General features: G+C 34.0%; 1 protein-coding gene across 2 annotated transcripts in view; it reads right to left on the bottom strand.

The window, feature by feature from the left end:
* Nucleotides 1-2,319: 2,319 nt before the first annotated feature.
* The window catches only part of Prmt3 (protein arginine methyltransferase 3), a 121,133-nt gene continuing 101,198 nt past the window's right edge, over nt 2,320-22,254 (bottom strand). For both annotated transcript variants that reach the window (XM_027936681.2, XM_071616334.1), the window contains 3 exons: nt 17,213-17,263; nt 16,933-17,020; nt 2,320-3,251 (listed from right to left, as the gene is read on the bottom strand). In XM_027936681.2, the coding sequence (XP_027792482.2) occupies nt 3,142-3,251; nt 16,933-17,020; nt 17,213-17,263 (249 nt within the window). In that variant the 3' untranslated portion in view covers nt 2,320-3,141. The remainder of the gene's footprint in view (nt 3,252-16,932; nt 17,021-17,212; nt 17,264-22,254) is intronic.

Genomic DNA, 22,254 nt, shown 5'->3' on the forward strand with positions numbered 1-22,254 from the left:
ACACATTACTTTTTCTAGGTAAATTTCCTTTACAGATTACAAATCTCATTTAAATTTGTTTCACTTGGAATTTACCTCCCTATCATCACCTTTCAATTCTAAAAGGCAACATGTACTCTAAATACCATTATTGATCTAACCTGCTGCCCTTAGAAGTGTGAAAAGGTCAGTTTCAACAAACCAAGCAATAGGCAAGAAGTTGGAAAACTTTAAATGACCAGGTAGGAATGCTTTCAGCTTTGTGGGCCGTAGGATGTCACATTATTCAACTCTGCAGGGCAAAAGCAGCTATAAAAAATGTAAACCAGCAAGTGTGGCTGTTCCAATAAAATTTATTTACCAGAACAGGCAACAGGGTGGGTCTGGCCCCACAGCTATAGTTTGCCACACTTTCAGTAAACATTTGACCTTGCCTCTCATCATAAATTGGTGTCTCTGGAAGAGTTTTAATCTATAGCAAGTATAGATTAAATTTGTAAAGTGCTCTTTTCAGTTTTTCAACTAATTGAAGTGTGTCTGAAACTCTGTGACCAGGCTGCACACTTGGCATGTTTTTGTTATTCTGGTACATGAGAACAGTGCAATCTTGGGCATTTGGGATATATGTCATAAATCCTGGCATGGCCAGCAGGGAGGAGTGGCATATCCGCTATTCTCTTGTCGAATGGTCTCAGCAGTACTGTTTGTTACCTTTTTTCCTCCATCTGAAAGCATGGTTGCTGAGACTCCTGTGAACTAATCTCAAATCAGTAACTTCATTAGACATTTTAGAGATTCCACTTTGAGAAGTAGGGTGCTGAAGGTCACTCTGTAGAAGCAAGGTCCTTACTCTTCTCTATACCCTCTTGGGCTTATTTCAAAATTAAACTATTGTACTGCTGTTTTTTTTTTTTTTTTCTCCAGTGTCCTGTAGGGCTGGGAGTGCAGCTCAGTGGTAGAGGGCTTGCCCACATGAGCAAGGCCTTGGGATCGATCCCTGGCAAAAAATGGAGTGTGACTTACTGCAGCTCTGGCTATTTACTGAACAATTTTGTGTAATGCGCACACCTGCTTGAGTTGTTTTCTTGCAACACTTCTTCCAAAGTGCTCTCTTCAGAACACACTGTTCTGCATACAGATGACTATCATGTACCACACTTGGAGGAGCCTCACACATTACAATATAATCATGTTAGTTTTCACAAAGGAAACCAGGAGAAAAATGTATTTTCTTAATAGAAACAAATTGATATCTATAAATGCTCATCTGCCCACAGCCTGAAAGGACACTGTATTTATCATTGTCAAGGGCTATGAAGTACTTATTTTTCACAGCAGTTTAATGACAGAAATTCCAACTGAAGGGCGACATTTGGATGCTCATGTTCTCATAAAATGCTTAGGTACATAAATTAGAATGTTCCAGCCTCGGAAGGTGAACTGAAAAGAACAGATCTACCAACTGTAGCTAGGCTGGGAGAAGAATCATTGGGTGAAAAATCCCATGAAAACAAGTTTTAAGGAGAAACAATTTTTTGAGAAATATTTTTTTATAAATAGTAGGAAGTTCTTGTTATTCACTTACAAAACTCACAAAATTTGCTTTTCGGCACTTAAAATATTCATCTTCCATCTTTACTTATTGGGTTACTCTTATTCAAATTTGTATAGGAAGCCATTTAAGACAACATCTTTAAGTACTTTAAAGGAGAAGCTGAACACGGTAGTGGGCACCTGGGACTCCCGATTTTGAGGCCATCATGGGCCACATGAGACTCTGGCTCAAAATCCAAAAGGTACTTTAAATGCTCAAAATCCCAAAAGTACTTTAAATGACATCAGCAGCACATTTTCAATAATGGTATGAATCCTGACAAAAACAAACTGGCTGCTTTAACCCAGTGAAAATGACTCCTAGCATTTATTTAGTGGTTTTTATGTGCCAGGCACTGTTCTAAACACCTGAAATGTATAACAAACTGCAAACAGAAGCTGGAGCTGGTGTTTGAGCACAGACACCTGAGGATGTCTTGTTTTGACAAAGAACCAGACATTGAATTTAAGTGAGGCACATGGTCCACTTCTCCTATTAAAATACCTATTTTTTAAACTGGGCAGGTGTCACACACCTGTAATCCCAGCGACTTGGGAGGCTGGGGCAAGAAGATTGCCAGTTTGAGGCCCTAAGCAACTTGCAAGACACTGTCTCAAATTAAACAAATAAAAAGGACTGAAGATATGGCTCAGTGATTAAAGCACCCCTGGGTTAAAACTCCAGTACCCTGCTCTCCCAAATCCAATTTTTTTTTTTTTTAAAAGGATTCATTTTGTCTAGAATGCTTCTGATTTTATAAAAGGTGTTATTACCCTGAAATATCTTTTAATGCTAAGAGTTTTATACATTTTATTGAATATTTTTCATTTTCCATTTCAAAATGAATCAATTGCAAATGACATAATTTTACAGAGATTTAAATGTACCAACAATTACATATATAACCTTTGCACATCTAGTTGAAAAACATAATGTTAGTAAATAGGTGCACATTTATCTTATTTTAAAAAAACTTCTATGAAACCTAAGATCAATATATTGAAATTAGATTTCCTGGGTAATGCTAGAAGTCTATGGCTAAAGAATATTCACAAAGAAGGAATAAACTACAAAATGAGAACTACAGCATGTGAGACAGGATGGTCAACTATGATACCCTCAAATCTGATTTGTAGAAGGCCGATACTTGCTTTCAGTTCCTTACGCTTGTTCTTTAACATTATATTCTGATATTCTCAAATACTACTACTAAAAACTATTGCTCCTTACAGAGAAAACCTGCAATAAAATGTGTGCTTCCCTGTATAACTAGTTTAATAAACATTATCCAAAAACTAGTATATTAATTTAAAATTTATAGTAAGAAACTTCTAAAAGCAAAAAACGACTATCACTGAAAACAGGCCCATCTGAGGGATTGCATTTGGCTAAATCTGGCTAAGCAGACTTCTAAGAATACAGTAACTATGCACCATGAGGATAAGCAGGTCTCTGCCCTGGGTGATAGGTGAGCTTCTCTTGCCTCCCTTACTGAGGAGTCTCATGAAGGCGGGATCTGCTTCCTATCCCCACACTAAAATTTGCAAGTTGTGCTTTTATGACCTTTTTCACTGGAGACCATAAGTTTGAGTTGAATTATTCAATGTGACTGTCACAATGAGAGAACGAGGATCTTTCTTATTCTTATGAACTGTGATCTTTCCTTTCAAGACTTCACCTATAAAAGAAAGGCAAAAAAAAAAAAAAAAAAAAAAAAGAAAAAAAAGGTTAAGAATTCAAGAAATACAAACTAGTAGAAAAGTTCACGATACCTAGCAATTTCCTTTTTTTGTGTGTGTGTGTTGATGTTTCCCTAATTTTTAAACATTTTTATTTATTTTTAAAATTAATAGGCTTCATTTGTTAGGGCAGTTTATTTTATGTATTTTTAAACAAGGCAAGAACTAACTACAATGATAGTATCAAATCCTTGAGAAAGAGTGCAGAACCACAGTGGTCATGCAGGGTTAGGGAGCAGTTTTATTAAACTCTTGAACAGAAGGCTGTATGGTGGGTTCTGGGCAGAGAGAAAACCAAATGAGAGGATCCTGTCCACAAAGAGTTCATGATCAAGGGTGAAAGAAATAGCTATTATCAATAATTACATGACAAGCTTGTGTCTAAAAGTGTGCTGGAGGTGAGGGTGGAGTGGGGATGGTTGGAAGGCAAGAAAGGGCAGTTTCATGAGAATCAGTGACATATCCAAGGGCAGGGCTAAAGTCATGGCTAACCAGACTTAGAGTACACATGTAATGGCAGTTATAAGGGACAGAAACCATATACAATGAGCCTTCAGTGAATGGCATTTTGAGGAAAATCAGATGGGAAAACTTACATTACATATCTGTTTAAAGGCAAAGGCCGAGTTCCTAAACACTGATTGTTCTTTTTTTATTCCAAAATGGAATTATTTATGTGCTTTTGATATAAATACTTCTCATTTAATTTTTTTTCATCCATTTGTGAAGAGCTATTTAAAAATAACAAGAGAGATTGCTCAGTTGTAACTGATCATCATTCCTTGCTTTAATGAGAGTAAGATCACACCAACGGAATTAGGAATAGCTTCATAAACTGGGTGGACACTATGAGACTTCAAGTAAGATGACTGAGGCATCCTTGTAAATACTTAAAACCACTGAATTGATATTTTCAGAATATAATGATCCCATTACTGTCCCATTCTATATACATCTTTGCAAAAAAAGTGAGACATGTACTTTAATGCAAAATTAAGAAATTAAAGAATAATGTGGTACAAGGTACATTCCATTCAGCAAAATATAAAAAATGATTTTAAGTCCAGTCATAAATTAATGTGTACATGTGGCTTTAGCTTTTATATCTAATTTATTCCTCTATATTAATTTTTATTTTTTTAGTTTTTGATAGACCTTTATTTTATTTATTTATATGTGGTGCTGAGAATCGAACTCAGTGCCTCACATGCCAGGCAAGTGCATTACCACTGAGCCCTAGCCCTAGCCCCAGGCCCAGCCCCTTATTCCTATATATTGTTAAGAAAATGAATTAAATGCCCTATTTCATATGCTATGCTCTGTGGGAGACCAACCTTACACGTGACTGAGTCACACTCCCCGGCTGGGTGCTGAGGTGCTCAGTCACAGAAATGTGGTAGAGCTTTCCCCACCCTTCTTGGGTTCCAGGGTCAGTGTCTCGTGCATGGGTGTGTCTTGCTACAGCCCCATGGGTGAAGCTATGCTCACCTGTTCCTTTGTAATATAACCCCTTGCCCTGTTTAGGATAGAATCTTCCATGGAAGTGCGTTGTGTGTGTCCCCTTCTCTTACTGTGCCCTTGGGTGTGGCCTACCCAGATGTCAATCAACCTGCTGACAGTGGACATCATGAAGATAGACTCAGCCCCCTGAAACCTGACCCCTTGCCTCATTTGAATAGCTTCTCCTCAATAAAAGGGGTCAGTGCGTGCTCTCTCTCTCTCTCTCTTCCTGCGGACCCTTAAGATCAGAGGAGCCTTCACAGCGACCCCAAAGAAAAATGTATTTGTGTCTCTTGTGTGGTTATTTTGCACAGCCCAGTTAACCCAGTTTACCTGGAGTGACCCCTGAGCCTTTTAATCTCGAAAACAGAAACCCGGCAATGCTCACAATAGCATTCTTGGGAGAGTACCAGTCACATGGCCTTCACAGTGTTCAGGCAATCATTAAGTAATAATAATTGATAATATTTATTCAACACGTATTTTGTCCCAGCTCTGAGAAAATAATCTTCATAGCTTTAAATCTAGTATAATAAACAGAAAAGGGTCTAAATTTTACTACCCTGTGACATGTTTTTGTAAAGACAGTCACTTGCTTATAAAAACATTAATATTTAAATTCATATACTTTAATACATATTATCTGTTAAAGAAATGATTTAGGGAAGAAATAAAAAGTCAATATTTTCAAACATTTGAAATTTTTCAATTTTGAACACAGATAATATTTAGCTGTTATCAACATTTTTAAACTTCTATTTTATACCAACAACCTTACCTTGAATTTACTATTTACAGATACTGAAACGCAGAAGGAATGGAAATTTTATGTTAAACTGACATTGTTTTTATGAGTACATGATGGAGAACAGTAATTATGAACTTGCATACTGGGTTTCACTTACATTTTGAATTTTCAACAGTGAAGACAACTGTTGATTTTTACAATTTAATGGCTTGTTTCTTCTCACTTATTAACAGTATATCTTAGTGTAACTCATTTAATTTAGTTAATGTTTTATAAAGGAGTTCATATGTATAAAAAGACAGATAATGTGTATTTGAGGTTCACAAATAATAAAATGACCTCCTCGAATCCGACACAAGGCTCAGAACCTCACCAACACTAATGAAACCTCCTACTGTGTCCATCTACCACATCCCTCCTTTTTTTAAAAAAAATATTTTTTTAGTTGTAAATGGACATAATCTTTATTTATTTTTGTGGTGCCGAGGATCGAACCCACTACCTCACACGTCTGAGGCAAGCACTGAGACATAACCCCAGCCCCCACATTCCTCTTTTTTATGAGGCAACCAGAACTTTTTTGTTCCATTACCTATTCAAAATAATTTTATTTCATGTAGGTGTACCCTTAATGTCTGTGTTGCTTAGTTTAACAATATACTATTTAGCATTTATACGCTCTAAAACCGTACAAAGCAATGTAAAATGTACTGTATTTCTTCCACGGCTTGCTTATTTCATTCAGTGTTTGAGATTAATCTGAGGCAAGTAGCTACAGTTCACTCATGTTCCCAATGGTATTGTATTAAGCTGTAATAATGACTGCTATTTATCCATTCTTTTTGAATTATTTTGTTTCTTATTATAAAAAATACTATAACGATTCTTATATATAGGCATGTGTCATGTAACAACATTTTGGTTGGAGATGGACCACACATATTGTATAGGTAAGGGAACAGCAGGCTCTATCATCTAGGTTTCTGTAGTTACACTCTGAGATTTGCCCAATGATAAAATCACCCAACAACATACATCTCAGAACATATGCCTGTTAAGAGTCCCAGGACTGTGTCCGTACTACAAGAATGTCTCTTTGTAGTATAGGAAATAAATTGCTGGATTATAGGGCATATACATGTTGAAATTACCACATAAAAACCAAAATGCTATTAGTAAATTCAACATCAATTCATAAAAAAGTCTATCATTAACATAGGAATAAAAAGAGTAACTTCCTTAGAGTCTTTATTTAAACCTGAAAGAAAACATGATAAAAAGCAAATATAGCGCCACTTGGGTTAAAGTGAGAACACAGCAAAGATGACACCATTGCTATATTACTTATATTCTTGAATGCTCTACATAAGCATATGACAAGAACTAGAATAAATTAGATACACTGTTAGGGAGAAAAAGATAAAATTAATTGCAGATGCTATTTTCAGTGAAAGAGTTGGAGAAATCTAATGTAGAGTTTGGCTAAATAATTGGCCTGTGCATTGTAGGGTAAAACTCCATGGTTCTGAGCAAAAACCCAACTCCTAGGGAGCAATAAGCCAAATAATTGCCACAGCTTGGGCTTGTTTGGAGATGTCTGAATTCTATGCAGCCAGGAAAGAAGGAAACTGAACAACTGTTAATGTTTTGATTTTGGAAGAAGTATCAGGTTTTGCTTCAGCACTGGAGCTAAACCACTCTGAGTAAAGGCTACTCTTGTGCTCCCTAATAAAACTTCAAAACGATCATGGTAAAGATTAACTACTTGCCAAAGCAAACTTCAATACTTTCTTTTTTTTGCTGTACTAGGTATTGAATCCAGGTGCACTAATTTGCTCAGGCTAGCATTGAACTCTTTTTCAATCAAAAGAGAAAAATCATGATTGTTTCATGAAGTGTAGAAAAAGCATGTGACAAAAGTCTTTCATGATAATAGCTCTCAGCAAGCCAGGAACAGAAGCAATCTTCCTTAACTTGATAAAGGGAATCCATGAAAAAGTGCAGATATATCACTGTTAATGATGAAGACGGAATGCCTTCTTCGTTGGCCTCAGAGTGAGGCAAGGAGGAGAATTTTCACTACTAGTACTCAGTATCCCATCACTGTCCTTGTCAGGGTATAAAGAGATGGGCGGGGACTGGGATTGTGGCTCAGTGGTAGAGCGCTTGCTTAGCACTGGCAGGACCTGGGTTCGATCTCAGTACCACATAAAAATAAAGGCATTGTGTTTTGTCCATCTACAAAAAAGATTCATTCTCTCTCTCTCTCTCTCCTTAAAAAAAAAAAAAAAAAAAAAAAGAGAATGGGCAGGTGAGGCAACAGGTTGGAAATAAAAAATAAGTCTTCATTTGCAAACAATTGTTATAGAGAGAAAATTCTAAAACAATTAAAAAAAAAAAGCTAATAGCACTAACATGTTTACCGCAGTCAAACCATATAAAGCCAAGATTATTTCCATATATTAGCAATGAAGAATTAGAAACTTCAAAAAACAAAAATATATACAATAGTTTCAAAACAGCACAAAATACTTAAGGTAAATGTATCAACATACGTCCATGATTTATTCACATAAAACTGAAAAAACTCTAAAGATGATCCAAGTAAGTGGGGAAATGTTTTGTTTGTGGACGAACGAGTCAATATTGTGAAGATGATAATTCTTTTGAGTCTACAGATTTAACATAATCCTAATCCTAGGATATGCAGGCTTTTCTTGCAGGTAAAAATGTACATGCTTATTTAAAACTGGACATGTAAATATAGATTCTAGGATAGCCAAAACAATTTTGAGAATGAAAAGCAGGAGGACTCATAGTGTCCTAAAAACACACAGTAATACAGATCAGTGGAACAAACAAGAGCTCAGAAATAGACCTATACATATGTGGTCCATTAATTTTTCACAAAGAAGTCAAGGTAGTTAAATGGAAAAAGAATAGTTATTTTGAGAAATGATAATGGAGCAACTGAATATACATTTGGGAAAAGATGAATCGTTAACTCTAAAATTAACATGAAACAGATTATAGACCTAACTCTAAAAAGCAAAACTAGAATTTTTCAAAGACATTAAATCTTTGTGATGTTAGAATAGGCTAAGGTTTTAAAATTGGGACACAAAAGCACAAACTTCAAATTATCTGACTTCATCAAAACATTAAAAATTGCTATTCTTTAAAAGTTATTAAGAAAATGAAAAGACAAGAATGGGGATAAAAATATTAGCAATACATATATCTGACAAAGAACTTTTAACAATGTACACAAATGATTCTTACAACTCAATAAGTAGACCAATAATCTCCTTAAAAATTAGCAAAATGTTTTATAGAAACCTCACAAAAAAGAAACGGACAGCCAATAACTATATGAAAAGATGCTCAACATCATTAATCATCAGGCAAATGTCAACAAAATACATACCTAATGGAATTGCTTATATTAAAATGACCTTCTATGTAAGTGTTGCCAAGGATGCTGAGCACATAAACTCACAATAGTGTTAAGAATGTTAAATAGTACAGCATTTTGAAAAAAATCTGTCAGTTTCTTATCAAGTGTTAAAGACTAAGTAATTTCACTTCTAGGTATTAACCCAAGAGAAATGGGAACACAGTCTGCACTAATATTTTTTCATATGAAATGTTCTTAGAAACTTTGTTCACAATGGCCCCTAACTGAAAACAATCTTAAAGTCTACCAACTGTGAATGTGTAAGTTGTGGTATGTTAATACAACAAAATACTACTTGGCAATAAGAAGGAACAAAGTAATGATACACAGATGGATTTCAAAAAAGAAAGCTAAGTAAATGAAGCTAGAATACATCCGAATAATTTCACAGATATATAACTCTAGAATAGAGAATTCTTGAATTCAGTGACAGTGCGCATCAGTGGGGGTCTTGGCCCTCTTGGAATTGGGAGTTGGGGAGCTGATCACACAGGCGACTGATGGAAATGTGGTGGTGTAGACATTTGTCAAAACTTATCAGACCGTAAAATTAAAGCAATTTTTTTTATCATATGTAAATTATAGCATGATAAAATGATTTGAAAAGAAATGTGATGCTTTAAAAAATACAAAAATAAAACATAGAAGAAAAATTAGAGGATCCATTATAGAGATTCATCAAATTAAGTAAGGCATTTTAAATCACTGAAGATTCAATACAATTGTGTAAATACAGTACAATAATATAATCTATTTAGTATAAAACCAAAAGAAAAGGTCAACAGGTTTAACGATATAAAATGAAAAAAAATCTATAAAGCAAGTTAGTTTAAAGAAAAAAAAGCAATTAAATGTTGCTGTCACTTCTTAAAGTAGTGAACATTAAAAAAAAAGTTTGAATTCTGAATTAATTCCTTAAGATGGATTATCAGGTATGCTTCTTCATAAAATAAATTCCAGTTTTATATTTCTGCCACCTTCATAGCACTGTATGTTAGTAGAAGCCAAACAAGCAAAAAGAAACAACAAAAACACTGTTATCTAGCTAAACAAACAAAAAAACTCTCCAGAATCTGATTGCTCTGATTTGCTTTTCAGTGATTATTAAAGGTGATGGGCATTATTTAAAATGTTTAACCACCATCTAAAAAAAAATTTGGTGCGTTTACTTTCGTGATATTTTTGTTGATGTAGATGAGGTATTGCTGCAAATAAGCCTTTTAATGTATTTGCTCTAATGGTTGCTGCTCTTTCATTAGGTTGCATTTGATGTGTTTGAAAAAACTAAGTTACTTGTTTGTTAATGTTTCAGTCAATCCGTAGTGTAAGAGTCAAAATGAAAATGTTCCATGCTGCTTATATAGCAGAATATCAAAATTCTTAATTTCAGAGTCAAGTGATATAAGAGGACTTCCTCCATTTGGAAAAATATTCCAAGTCAAAATGAATTAGTAACGAATATTTCTGTTTTAAGTTTTCACAGAAGACAAAATTTTAAGAATTATTAAAAACAAGATATCTGAAAAAGCAAAATAACATGAATTGTCTAATATATACAAGGAGCTACAGCTATTTTCATGTCTTAAAATATGAGTAAAATATTTTTTTCATAATATTAATTTCTGAGATTAGGATGTACACACACACTTATTTAAGTTAATTAAATGGCATGGAGGGTCACAATAATAAACATATTAATTCATACTGCTGAACTCCCTTCAATTGTTTAGGCCTAACTGAAGTGGCTGCAACACCAGGATAGATCAGGGTAATTAATCAGTGTCAAATAGATACAAAATGACGGATGTTGTTGAGAGTGGATATTGTGGGGAGTTCTGCAAAAGGCATTGGAGAACTGAGCTGTACTCTTTGAGTTTATCACCGGCAGACAGCTATTAGTGTATCACACAGTGCTGCAGTTCAGTCAAGAACAAAACTGATTTCAACTGTTAGACTCTTTTTAAAAATTAATTTCTTCCAGGACAATGAAATATTATTTTCCCAGAAGAAAAGAAAAATACAACAATCATTCTTATTACCATTAAAGCGGAGTCAAAAAATGAACAAAACCCTTGATTTCTTCATCACATAAAAACTTATACCATGTGTACATATTCAAAGAGATATAAATAGCCTGCCTGATTTTTTTTTTTTTTTTTGGGTAGTGGTGATTGAGCCCAGGGGCACTACCACTGAGATACATCCCCAGTCCTTTTTATATTTTTATTTCGAGACAGGGTCTTACCAGGTTGGCCAGGCTGGCTTTGAACTTGTCCTCTTGCCTCAGCCTCTGAGTAGCTGGGATTACAGCGTGTGCCACTGTGCCCAACCTTATCTTAATTTTATTCTTAAAGCAAAATCACATGAGGGGTTGGGGTTGTGGCTTAGTGGTAGAGCACTTGCCTAGTACATGATGTGAGGCACTGGGTATGATCCTCAGCACCACATAAAAAATAAAATAAAATAAAAATAAAGTAATTGTGTCCATTTACAACTAAAAATTAAAAAAAAAAAAAAAAAAGCTAAACCACAAGAAATGGATCTGGATTTTTAAAGTAAATACTACCATATAAGCTTGTAAGATAAAATTTTACATTATTTGTAAAGAAGAAATACCCTACATTGAAAGAAAGTGTTCTCTAACTGCTTTAAATCTACTCATTCTGGGAGGCAGATCCTTTGGTCCCACAATACTAGAAGTGGTTCAGATGTTATTGAGTACTTTTATTTGGAACTATTTTTAGCACCAGGTTGTAATAAAACAACAAAAACAATAAACTAAGCCAAAATAGATACGCTCATTATTTTATAGTTACATTGTGCTTTTAGCAAAGTGCATTTTACCTGAATTCTTAACTTTTTTTTTAATGCAAAGTTCTTAGCCTGAGAAATTCTCTATTAATGTTGCCTTTTCTTACTTTCTAAATATAGAGTCTGTCTCTAAGGATAGATTTACCACTATCAAAAAGACTAAACATTATACATACATACCAACCTAAGCAGAACAACGTACAGAAATGTTTATAATATTTTGCTTATTTAAAAAAAAAGACTCTTTCTTGTCATCTGACAAGAATGTGATGGTACATGTATAATCCCAGTAGCTTGGGAGGCTGAGGCATAGGATCACAAGCTGAAGATCAGTCAAGGAAAATTTAAGAGCTCCTATTTCAAAATAAAAAACAAAAAGGGCTGATGATAATAATAGCTCAGGGATAGAGCACCCATAATCTTGCATTACCTTTTGGGTACCCCAAAAAGCCTCATATACATGGTAAAAATCTCCCAACTAAACTCCTGATTTTATTTAAAAATTTTATAGCACACTGAGTAAAAAAACTACTCTTAGTTTAAACCTAACTACAGAGAACTCTCTTCAGCCACACAAAGATCAATCTGAACACTAAGTCAAGTACCATATGAAATTTCTCAGAACATCAGAGTTGGCAAACTGGGCCAACCATATATAGCAGCCAGCTACATTCCATTGGCATAGTATCACTTAAACTGACTAGAGGAAATTAAATTTCAATGACCATGCAATTATTGTATTTATAATTCAGCCTAATGTTTACAATATACCAAGTACCATATCAGATCAAAAAGGAGAGGCAAGTAACTCATCTTCTATTAGCACTCTTTATCACAGCATACTGAGATGTTATAACACATACGTAAGCAAATAAATTGATTTGGGAGAACAAAGAAAGGTGGAATTAACTTTCTGGGGAAAGTGAAGAAAGATTTACAGAAATGAGCTGAGTTGCAAAGGGTAAATTGGAATTTATCAAGTAAAAGTGGTCAGAACAGCTTCCTAGGTAGAAGACACCTTGGACAAAGGCAAGGAGGAAGAAGACATAGGAAAGTTAGCTGAAAAAGGACCAGTGTGTATAGCTAGAGCATATGGGGTTTTGAAAGGCTGGGGGTGAAAATGATTACAAATAATGGCCAGACTATAAATAGCCACAGTAAGGAGTTTGTGTTTTCTTCTACAGATATTTCCTGTCCAATGAATAGTTTAAAATATTAACTTTATTAAGGTGTTATTTACCCAAAATAAAGTGTGCATATTTTACACATTATAGTTCAATGTCTTGCCAACATCCACTCTCATATATTCACCACCCTAAAGTCTCAAAGATTATTGTAAGTTATCTTCTATAAATTTTATAGTCTTAAGCTTTTATATTTAGATCTATAATCCACTCAGTTTTTGTGCATGTTAGTTTTTGGGTGTGGTACTAAGAATGGAGATGCATTGTTTTCTTATATGAATATTTAGTTGTTATAGCACATTTTGTTGCAAAGACTAGCCACTGAAATATACTGCTTTTTGTAAAATTCTAATTATACAGAGAGGTATATTTATGGATTCTCTGTGTGAAATTAATCTATATGTCTGTAGTATACTATACTATCTGAATTAATATAACATTTTTAGGAGTCTAGAAATCACACAGTACAAGATATCCAACAAGATTCTTTCTCAAAATTATTTTGGCTATTCTAGGTCTTTTGCATTTTCATATTAATTTTAGAATTAGTTTGTCAATTTCTACAGAACTGGAATTTTGATTGAGACTGCATTGAATCAACAAAATTTGGGAGAAGTATCATCTTAACAATACCACTGTTCCAACTCTGAGTATTTCTCTTCATTTAATTAGTTCTTTAAAATTTCTCTCAATTTATTACTCTAAAGTTTTGAGTATATAGGTTTATTAATTTATTAAATTTTTATCCCTAAGATTTAATTTGTCTTGATGCTGCTATAAATAATATTTTCTTTGGGGCTGAGGATGTGGCTCATCAGTAGCGTGCTTGCCTGGCATGCGTGGGGCACTGGGTTTGATCCTTAGCACCATATGCAAATAAAATAAAGATGTTGTGTCCACCGAAAACTAAAAAATAAATATTAAAAAATTCTCTCTCTAAAAAAAAAAAACTTCACAATACATTTTCATTTTCTTTAATCTTCTATCATTGTTACATATTTTATTTCCCCGTGTTCTGAAACTCACAATATTTTTTGCTTTAGCTAGTCAATTCTCTTTTAAGAAATTAAATAAATGAGAAAGCAGCCTCTTCTATGTATTCAAACATTCATAATTTATGTCATTTTCCACTTCTTTTTTTTGCTTTGTGAATTTCTATTTCCACTTGAAACACTTAGCTTGGTGTATCTTGTATTGGCAATATGTAAAGTAGCCCCCCCCCAAAAAATTATGTTTCTTCTAGATATAGAATCCAGATTGCCAATTTCTTTCAGATGTTTCTTGAAAACATCATCTGACTCTACATAGTTTCTGATAAGTATTTTGAGGTTACTTTTTTTTTTTTTTTTTTTTGTCCCTCTCTACATGTTTCACTTTTCCTTAGCTCATGGTTAAGGGCTTTTAGTTTCTAAAAGATTTTTGCTGATCAGCAATTCGTGTATCGTAGGTGTGTTTTTTTTTTTTTTTTCCTTTTTTTGTGTGTTTATTACAAAATTTCTTAAATCTGGGTTAGAGCTTTTATCAAATGTAAGAAAATTTGACCACTTATTTCATCAACTGTATTTTCTGACCCTATATCCTTTTTTTTCATGCCTTTGTTCTTCCACTTTGTTTCACTGAATCCTATTATCACCCTTAGGATAGAGTTTGGTATTTTTCCACACGTTATTATGAATGCAGTTTTTAAAAAATAAAAATCCTTTTCCCTTTCTGTTTAAATCTTCAAGTTCGTTCATATTTTCTTCGGCCACTAATTCCATCAAATATCATTTTCACTTCAGATATTCTAGAAGTTCCATTTGTATTTAAATGATCTTCTCATATTCTCCTTGCTACATTCATAAAAATGTAGTTGGAGGCTGGGGATATAGCTCAGTTGGTAGAATGCCTGCCTTGTATGCACAAGATCCTGGTTCAATCCCCAGCATCACCAAAAAAAAAAAAAAAAAAAAAAGTAGTTGGTATTTACTCAAACATGCTTATCTGTCAATTCCATTGTTTCAGGTTCTGTTTCTCCCAAATGATATTTTCCCATACTCAATGTCTGAATGCTGGACTTCAAGAATTTTTAAGTGTCTAAGTTTTACTGCTTTCCTTTGTTGCCACTAACTTAGTTTTAGTTTTTTCAGTGCTCATTTTTAAGCTTTGGTAAAAAGTGTCCATATACCCTTTAAGTGAATCCAGAATGCAGTCTTTCTGGACTGTATTCAATAGATTCCAGAAGGACCAGGCCCTTATATAAACCATCCCTAGAGGAAAGGCTAGTGCTACCTTTAAAAAAAAAATGAGGTGGCAAAATGGTTAGTATAAAAAAGTAACATTTTTCAAGTTTCCAAACATTAATGTAATGCAAATAACAGAGCTACAGAAAAACAAAAACAAAAAGTAAGGATCTAAAAGGACTTTATTTGTGAGCTGGGGTTGTGGCTCAGTGGTAGAGCGCTTGCCTAGCACGTGCGAAGCTCTGGGTTCGATCCTCAGCACCACATAAAAATAAATAAAGATATTGTGTCCATTTACAACTAACTAACTAACTAAATAAATAAAAGGACTTTATTTGTGTCCGCCTCACTTCAGTTTTGCTGTACTCTAGCTTTCTGGAGACAGAAAATGACACTATCAAGGTCTTATTTCCATAGCATTCAGCTTCAAAGCAAGAAAAGGACAAGCTGCAGCTTTTCACTTGCAGTGTTTATTTGCATCTATTATTCAATTTATAGATCAATACGAAATCTAAACTATCTTGAAATTTTATGAAACAGAAACAGATTAGGAAAATGACCACTTAAAGCTCACCATTCATTTAGCTCTGTCAAATCTTAACATTCTGTCCTAGCTCCTTCAATTTAATTTTTTGCATACATGTTATAGGACAGACTGTTCAGAATATATGCCAAGAAAAAAAAAATTGCTGGGTTGCAGGGATGGCACATTTAGATCTAACTTGATGGTATCAAACTGTTCATTCAATTACACCTACTAAAACTAACAGGAAAAGAGCATGAAAATTTAATTGGGCTACATTATTGCCAGCAATTAGCATTGTTAAATTTTATGGAATTTTTTTCCCCCACCAAACTGATGGATGAGAAAGTGTTTCACGATTCTAGTTATTTGGCCTCTCCCTAGTTACTAGTGATATGGGGTCTCTTTTCATTGAATTTTGTGTAATGAGCATTCCTGTCCTTCAGAAGGCTTTCAGTTAAGGTGGAATAAGACTTTCATTATAAAAGGATAAGAAATTTCATAATCAAATTCTAATTTTTGTAGTTAAGTGTGTGGTATATGATAACTACAGGTGCAAATACAAGTAAACAATCAATGAGGTTAAAACAAAGGAATACAGAATTTGATCAGCCCTTGAACTGAGTAAGATATAAACAGATGGACCAGAGAGGAGATACTGGAGAGAATTCCAGACAAATGTATACTGAATATATAACTATTGAACATTAGTTTTAAAAAAATAAAAATCCTTTTTATTCTAATTTAGTATTATTAAAGTTCATTACATTTTAGATATTCCCTATTAGGTACAAATTACCTTAAAATTAAAGTACTTTTTTTTTTTTGAAAGTCGCCATTCTGGCTTTATTTATAGCAACCATCAACTTTTTTTTTTAATATTTATTTTTTAGGTTTGGATGGACACAACACAATGCCTTTATTTTTATGTGGTGCTGAGAATCGAACCCGGCTCCCGCCCATGCTAGGGGAGTGTTCCACCACTGAGCCACAATTCCAGCCCTAAAGTACATATTTAAATGATATTGCTGTCTAAGATTTATGTAGATGGTAAGTTCTAATAACATCTTAGATCTGTTATATTAAAGTACAGTAGGCACATAAAGAATGGCTTCAAAATGAATACTGTTTACTTTAGAATGAATAAGATACTTTCCCCTTCTTTTCTTTCTTACCTGCTTTAACTGAAAATGGCTTTTCCAGTAGAAACACTGTTTGTTTCCAGTGTGTTTTGGTACTCTGGGGGCCCGTGGAGAACACGACCTACATTGGTAAAGTTTAAAAGTATCTGATGAAGTACAAGATTTTTAATATCATGGTACATTAATCTACTAAATCAAATACGAGTTCCAATTGCTTACAACAGCAAAATGCTTATGACCAAACACCTTAGGGCACAAAAATAAAATACAATGTACTCTGCATAATTAATTCATGATAACTCATGATACTTACCTTGTTATGGCAATTCTTCTCAAAATATATATCAAAGTAGCCAGCAATTGCCTGTTTTTTAAAAAAAGAATATAAATGATTATTAAACTAACTACATGATGTAATTAGTCTCAAGACATGGCAAATTGAAAACCACTTCAAAGACCAGATACCTCTTAAAATTATAGAAAGTCATTATCCTGGGAAAGATGTAAAAATGAAGTAATATCACTTGTCTTTTCCCCACAGAAACACACTAATAAATGTAACAAGGTTAATCAATCAATATATTTTTTATTAGAAAAATGGTCAAGCAGACTACCAAAAGCAAGAGACCAGGGAAAGGGAGGGGTTCGGCCAGTCCATGGATGATTGCACTTTCCAACTGGGATGCAGATGTGTGGTTTAAGCCACTGTGGACCTCCATCTCTAGTGAGGCCCCCAGACAATGAAGCTGTAGGACAGACCCCAAGATAGACCAGCAGAAGCACTAGTAAGCTAAGTCCTGTCCAGACTGCAGGATCATAAATGATTGTGGCTTCAAGCTACTACATCTTGTGATGTGTTAATGCATAGTAATAAACAATGGAAATCTAGTCTTATACAAAGCCATTTCATGTAATTTCTTCTGGTCTAGTGAATCCAATTTTAAAGTCAAGTACTAGGAATATTTGTGATGGAATCAAGAAATAATTTTTAAATGTTACCTATCTTCTGAAAATATAATACAAACAAATAATAGTACTGAAATAAAATTTATGTTTAAACAAAGGAAAACCTCCAAAGTTAATTCCTGGGGTCCCTGTGATAGTTTTAAATTAAAATTTAAATTAATCATTGCTTTTTCTTTCATTAATGGAACTAGCTTGACATATTCTATGTTCAAAACTGGCATTAAATTAAGCTTAAAAAGTGTTAAAAACCAGACATTGATTATTGAAAATTTACTATGAAACTAATTTGTGTACTCTGCTGCTCTTGCTAAGAATGTGAAATTTTATTGATCTTGTAGGGTTAATATGGATTGGGTCCAAAGCAAATTCAATATTTAACCTTAAAGTTCATTACATTTTAGATACCAAGAGAGAATTGAAATACTATTTATAATAATACCAAACAGAGGTATAAAATGATGTGGTCCTGAGCAACAGACTGTTTTATTTATTCCTATATGTCTACCTGATTCACCACTATATTCTTAGTGCCCAGAGCAGTCCCAGGTCTATAGTACACAATAACTATTTGCTGAATGAATGTGCTTATTATATATACATAATTCTATTATAGTACTTACCACACTATATTACAGTCCTTCCTATGAGACTGCAATTTATTTAAGAGCAGGACTGAGGTGTAACTTACATTTCTATGCCCCAACCTAGCACAATGTTATATAGTAGGTTCTCAAAAAAATTTAATAAGATTTTTATTCTTTGATATTTTTTTTAAAATATTTTTTTTAGGTGTACTTGAACACAATTCCTTTATTTTATTTATTTATTTTTTATGTGGTGCTGAGGATCAAAACCAGCACCTCATGTATGTGCTGGGCGAGTGCTCTACCACTGAGCCACAACCCCAGCCCCTATTCTTTAATCTCTTAAATATAACTAACGATACTAGGTAATCAGGATAATTTATTAAGTAACTGTCTTTTGCATATTAAGCAACTACAAATTATTAACATATACACCAACAAATGAACATAAGATAAAGCAGGAAATTTATAAAAGAAAAATCAAATGATTAATAAGCATGTGAAAAAATGCTTGACCTATGTAGAAAAAAAAAAAGATAAAAATTCTCCACAGAGAGAAAAAGGGCTGAATATTGTGCTAACTTTTAATGGCCAATGATTTCATAGATCATGACAACATAATACAACTTCTGAAGAGCTTCCAGGTTGGTGGATGCATCCATGTGCCAGGAGGGTGGCACAGCATAACTCCATGAGGACAGAACTCCTGGTCCGGGATCCTATCATTTCTTTTATAATAAACCAGTAAAAGTAAAGTGTTTCTTTGAATTCTGTGAACCACTATAGAAAATGATTGATACAGAGGAGGGTATTGAGAAACCCTTGATTTGTAGCCAACTTGGACAGAATTGTGGGTAACGTGGGGACCCACTATGTGTGACTGGTGACTGAGGAGGGAGTCAGTCTTGTAGGACTGAGTAGTCCTTAACCTGTGAAATCTGCTCTAAATTGGGTAGTGTCAGAACTGAAATTAATTGTAGGACACTCAGTTGGTGTCACAAAGAATTGGAGAAGTGGTTCTTGGTGTGAAAATCCAAACACTGTGTTGGACTTGTGGCCAGTGGAGAAATGCTTTTTCTTGATACACTATTTGGCCATCAAATGTAGTCCTTGTTTTTCTGGGCTCAATAGCTCATGTCTATAATCCCATTGCTTGAAAGGGCAGGGGAGGCAGGTGGATCACAGGCAGCCTCAGCAACTTAGTGAAACCCTTTCTCAAAAAATAAAACAAAAAGCGTTGAGGATTAAGTGCATCCCTGGGCTTAATCACTAGTAGCAAAAAAAAAAAAAAAAAAAAAAAAAGTAATCTAAAGGTAAATGGTGACTGATATGAAAAAAAGTCACAATATACTAGCTAAAAAAGCATCTTCATATACAGTATGTATGTTATGGGCACATGTTGTATGTTGTACAAATGTGAATATATGACAGTATGTGTTAGATTTGGAGTATTCATATTCTTATGAATATGAATATGTGCTTATCTATATTGACATTCCCAACATGAACAAAGAAGTTCTATGAAAATGTTATTTTTAAAAAAATATTTATTTTTTTAGTTTTAGGTGGACACAAACACAATATCTTTATTTTATTTTTATGTGGTGCTGAGGATCGAACCCAGTGCCTTACATGTGCTAGCTGAGCACTCTACCACTTGAGCCACAACCCCAGCCCTGAAAATGTTATTTTTAATAATATTTATAATACCACATGGACAGGTGGTATTCAATTCAACTATTACCTTTGTCTCAGTTCCCACAGTCCTTTCATTCATCTCTATACCTTCAAGGGCTAACATATAGTGGGAACTACATGAATTTGGAAAAAAAAAAAGTCACCTCCAACTAGCAATTCTACAAAAACAGTATTTTCCAATGAAGAGATTAACAAAACATAATTGGGAAAAAGAATAAAGTAGGAGAATAAATAATGGAATAGCCATAGTAATAAGAATTATCAAACTACATAATCATATTAAAGACTTTTAGACTCAAGTTTGAAATGCATACGATACATGAAGAGAAATGTATTTTAAACTCTGGTGAAAAACAGACAAGCAATACTATGGTAGAATAATTATAGTTATAATCATAGAATACAGGGTTGAAAAGGATAACGTGATACCTGATTTCACAACATTAGAAAATAAAAATGAAAGATTTAATTACTTTTGGCCATAAGCATTTGGAAGGGATCTCTCAGAGATAAATCTTAAAATGCATGTACATTCTAGTATGGTTCCCTTTGATGTGTACCACACAGGTTCTGACTCCTCAAGCAGCTTTGCCTTCTTAAGGATGTTCGGTTTAGAGTAAAACTAGAAATCACTTCCTTAAGCACACACAAGTAGAAAGCAGAAAAATGAGGTAAGTTAGGAAGAGATTCACCTGCAACTAAAATTATTCACAGATAATGATACCTCAGATAGTTACCACTCAGACACTAGCTCTGAAAAACCAAAGAGAGGTTCTGGTTTATTTAAAATGGGTATTTATTCTCAAAGGCAAGAAAATTAGAAGGTCCATTAAAAAAGATAGGGCTTTCTTTACTTTTTGCCTGATAGAAGTTTCCCCTTATCCATGGTTTTGCTTTCTGTTTGTTACCCAGGGTCAACCACCGTCTGGAAATATTAAATAAAAAATTCCAGAAATAATTCATAGTTTTAAAAATCTTATAGTCTATTATAGTTTTAACTGTCCTGTTTTTATTGTTAATCTCTTACTATACCAGATTATCCCCTGTCATACTTGCCTCCTCGCTGCACCCAGTACTGGGGATTGAACTCAGGGGTGCTCTATCACTGAGCTACAATCCCTAGTGTTTTTTTATTGTTTAAGATAGCATTTTGCTAAGTTGCTGAGGCTGGCCTCAAATTTGCAATCCTCCTGCCTCAGTTTCCTGGGTAACTGGGATTGTAGGCATGTGCTATCATGTCTGGCGCTGGGCCTAATTTATAAATTAAACTTTATAATAGGTATGGACATATAGGAAAATATATAGTACACATAGGGTTTGGTACTATCTATGCTTTCAGGAATCCACCAGGGGTCTTGAAACATCTCTCTCAAAGATAAGAGGGGTGGGGACTATTGGATAAGTGATTCTTAATAGAGATTTAAAAAAATTAAACTTGACATGGAACCATATAAGCCAATTGACCTAAGATTCTCATTTTTATTTCTGCAGAGCCATTTGAAAGCAATAGTGATATATCCAATTATATATATCAGCTGATTAGAAGAGAAAAATATTTTGTCTTGAGAGTATAACATGTTACTATTTTTTAACTTAGTTTCAGGACCTTGTTACATCATTGATAGGTTATCTTTGGTCTCTTAAATTTTTTTTTTTTTAAATAAACACAACATCTTTATTTTATTCATTTATTTTTATGTGGTGCTAAGGACTGAACCCAGTGCCTCATGTGTGTGAGGCAGGTGCTCTACCACTGAGCCACAATCCCAACCCCATCTTTGGTCTCTTAAATGTTAATTTCAATGAATTTGTACTCTCCCAGTGGAAGTCATTCAAATATAAGAATAAACAACCATAGGAAATGGGAAATGATGACTAATAGGTAATAGCAATAAATAACTGGTCATGTGCTTGGCAAATAAGCTCAGGACTAACCATGGAATAAGCTTCTCTTTTGTCCCACATTAGCATCTTATCAGGGGCACTGGGGATTGCTGAGGGGGGAAAAACAAACCAGCATTAAGATCAAGTATTTATAGGAGATGGGTTAATCTGTAAAGGTAAGATTGTAATTAAATTTTACTGAATTATACCAGTCAGAAAAATA

This window comes from Marmota flaviventris, chromosome 9 (genome assembly GCF_047511675.1).
Source record: "Marmota flaviventris isolate mMarFla1 chromosome 9, mMarFla1.hap1, whole genome shotgun sequence".
In the NCBI taxonomy this organism is placed as follows: domain Eukaryota; kingdom Metazoa; phylum Chordata; class Mammalia; order Rodentia; family Sciuridae; genus Marmota; species Marmota flaviventris.